Consider the following 3298-nt stretch of genomic DNA (forward strand, 5'->3'; position numbering starts at 1 on the left):
TGCGTTTCAGATTTACGCACGTGAATGGATTGTAATATGAGTGACATTGAAAGTTTTGCATCTGAAACAGTGCAAGTTTTTATTATTATTATTATTATCAAATATTGATCTTCTCATGAATTGTATGTATTCGGATAATTTCTAAGTGTTCTTCCTTCCAAGAACACTTAACAGGACTGTTTAAAACATGGACAGTAAATAATGATGATGGTGATGATGATTATAAGATCATTTTATTGTCAACAACACAAATTACAACAACGCTTTATCTTCTTAGTCAGATGAAAGGTAAAGGATCGCACCATTAGATTCGTCACTCCTGACGGCAACTAAACTTACCAAACTCTTTTTTGAATTCCCTTTATGGACTCACCAGCAACTATTTTCTCGAATTCCGAATTTTACATTGAGGATTAGATTTATTGTTACACAACAATCAAGATATCACTGCTAGGTTCAAGTCCTACTTAGGCAATGTCAGCCAACAAAGTAACGATGATATATTGATTTCAAATTTTGGCACAAAACCAGCAATTTCGGGGGCGGGGATAAATCAATTACATCGACCAAGTGTTTAACTGGTACTTATTTTACCGACCCCGAAAGGATGAAAGGCAAGATCAACCTCGGCGGCATTTGAAATCAGAACGTAAAGATGGACGAAATGCCGCTAAGCATTTTGCCCAGCGTGCAAAACGATTCTGCCAGCTCACCGCCTTAAGTAACGATAATGTATTGGTATAACACTTTATTCTAGCTTTTATTTGTTTCAGTCATTAGGCTGCAGCTATGCTGGGGTACCGCCTTGGCAAGTTTTTAGTCGAATGCATCAATCCCAGTACTTATTTTTAAAAAGCATGGTATTTGTTCTATCGGTTTCTTTTGCCGAACCGCTTGGTTACGGGGACGTAAACACACCAGCACCGGTTGTCAAGCGGTGGTGGTTTGGACAAACATAGACACAAATACACACACATACATTTACTCGGATGAATTCCCATAGCCAATTAATGTTTAAACAATGCTATATTTTTATGATTAAATATTATTATGAATTGTATATATAAAGAAATAGGTTGTTAGAATATTTTATGTATAGTAGCAGTATAAGCAATTTATTGCACATAAATTTTAACAACGAAATCTTACATGAAATCCCAAGGGTTATATGGACCTCGGTTGAGAACAACTGTTTTCGACCGACACTCCAGAACACTACTACAACGAAATATATCCCTACTACAACTACCCCAGAATATTAGAGTGCTTCTACGTGGTCGCTTGACTTCTCAGAAAAGACAGCTTAATTTCTCTCAAATGACACTGTACAGTCTTAACTAAGGGAAGGACTTGTTGGATAATGCAGTTGTAGTAGATGCATTCTAAAAAAGACGGGACGGTCATGGTTGGAACTGTGATTATAGGTCTGCTCAATCAAGGCAGGCCTTGATTATTTACAGCAATTTAATGATATCTTGCATATTAGAAATGACTGAATCTTCAGAAACCTCATCAGGTAGTGGAATGTCTGGATTGTTCTGGAAAAAGATTGGTCTGAGCCCAGCATTTTTAGCCCCTAGGTAATCGTTTGTAAGATCGTCACCTACATGAATAGTTTCCTCAGCTTTCGTATTACCAAGATGTAAAGCTTTTTTAAAAATGTCAGCGTCGGGTTTAGCTACTTTTTCTACCGAAGAACAAAGAATAAAGTTAAAATAATTTGCTATACCAAGATCAGTTAGAATATTCGGAAGGCGATTGTCGAAATTGGAAACTATGCCAAGCTGCAAACCTTTATCTTTCAAGAGTGCCAGGCCTTCTTCAGAACCTGGAATCACTTCCCATCCTCGGTTCGAAGCAAAAAATGTGTAGAGATCATTAGCAACTTTAGACAACACGTCTGGATCAATACTCTGCTTATCACACACTGACAGTAAGCTACTTTTCATAACATCAGTCCACCATTTCTGAGAAGTTAGGCCCTGGTTGACGCCATAGTTAGGATAATCTTTATTCATCTGTTTCCATGCGGTTTTGAATGCTTTGTTAACTTCATCTGTATTGGCATATATGCCGTGTTGGTTTGCAACACGGCCATATTGTAATCCGACACTGCCCATCACACGAATCAATGTATTTGTAGCGTCGAACGTTACCAGTTTATACAAAGACATCTGCAATCGGAAAAGAAAAAGAAAGTCCAGAATTAATACAATTAAACATTCATATAGATAATATACAATTGACACGATATTCCATATAACTAGTTGATGTTATCTGAGAACTCTCGGTACCACTCGTTCGTACAGAGAAAAAGATATAAAGGAGATATTTTCTCAAAAGCTAAATCAAGTAAAGTGATATGTTCCGATGAATAAATAATAACAGTTTCTGATTTAGGCATAAGGATAGTAATTTGGAGGGGAAAAGAATTTCATCATTACCATCGATATCATGTATTTAACAGGTAGTTTATTCGATCGCCTCCGAAAGAATGAAAGCTAAACTTGACATCGGCGAGATTTGAATTCAGAATGTAAAGGCCTGGAAGAAATACCCCAAGGCATTTTGTTCGACGTTCGTCGCTTAACCCATAGAGCGCTGGGATTTTTCACTCACATAGCATGGGCTGCTGAGCATATTTTATGAAAATGAGACTACCATGCACACATAAAAACCAAAAAAATAGTTAAAATATCTTCTTTGTATATAATGGTGGCAAGTTTTACATCGTCTGAAAATTCATTAGTTGAGCTATTAGTCCTCTTGCATTCTGGTGGATATCGGAGCGTTTGAGTAACATTAGACCCTAACAAACGTCCATAAATTAAATACATCTATCTGGGCCATGATCGTGGTCTATCGACCTGTGCCTGGCGGCTACGATCGTGGCCCGTCGCGCTTTATGTGTTAAATAATATTTGCTTCTAATTTAGGTACAAGACCAGAGTTTGAAAGAGGTTTGTCAATACCATAGAACTCAATACTTGAACAGTATTTTTATATTATCGATCCCGGTGGGATGAAAGGCAAAGCTGATCCCGGTGGGATGAAAGGCAAAGCTGACCTCGGCGGAATTTGATCTTAGAACGTAAAGAGCTAGAAAAATATCACATGGCATTTTGTGATTTTGGCACAAGACCAGTAGATTTTAGAGAAAGGGTTTTGTCAATCGACTCTTGAATTTGACTAGTACTTTGTTTTATCGACCCCAGAAGGACGAAAGCAAAGTTGACTTCGACAGGATTTTAACCCAGAACGTATAAGCTTGTATAGGCTGGGGGCAGGAGATGTGTGG

General features: G+C 37.7%; 1 protein-coding gene across 1 annotated transcript in view; it reads right to left on the bottom strand.

Annotated features, from left to right (window-relative positions):
- Nucleotides 1-205: 205 nt before the first annotated feature.
- The window catches only part of LOC106870391 (haloacid dehalogenase-like hydrolase domain-containing protein 3), a 20192-nt gene continuing 17099 nt past the window's right edge, over nt 206-3298 (bottom strand). Inside the window, exon 2 of the mRNA XM_014916436.2 lies at nt 206-2174. Coding sequence (XP_014771922.1) covers nt 1455-2174 — 720 coding nt within the window. The 3' untranslated portion in view covers nt 206-1454. The remainder of the gene's footprint in view (nt 2175-3298) is intronic.

The sequence above is a fragment of the Octopus bimaculoides genome, chromosome 2 (assembly GCF_001194135.2).
Source record: "Octopus bimaculoides isolate UCB-OBI-ISO-001 chromosome 2, ASM119413v2, whole genome shotgun sequence".
In the NCBI taxonomy this organism is placed as follows: domain Eukaryota; kingdom Metazoa; phylum Mollusca; class Cephalopoda; order Octopoda; family Octopodidae; genus Octopus; species Octopus bimaculoides.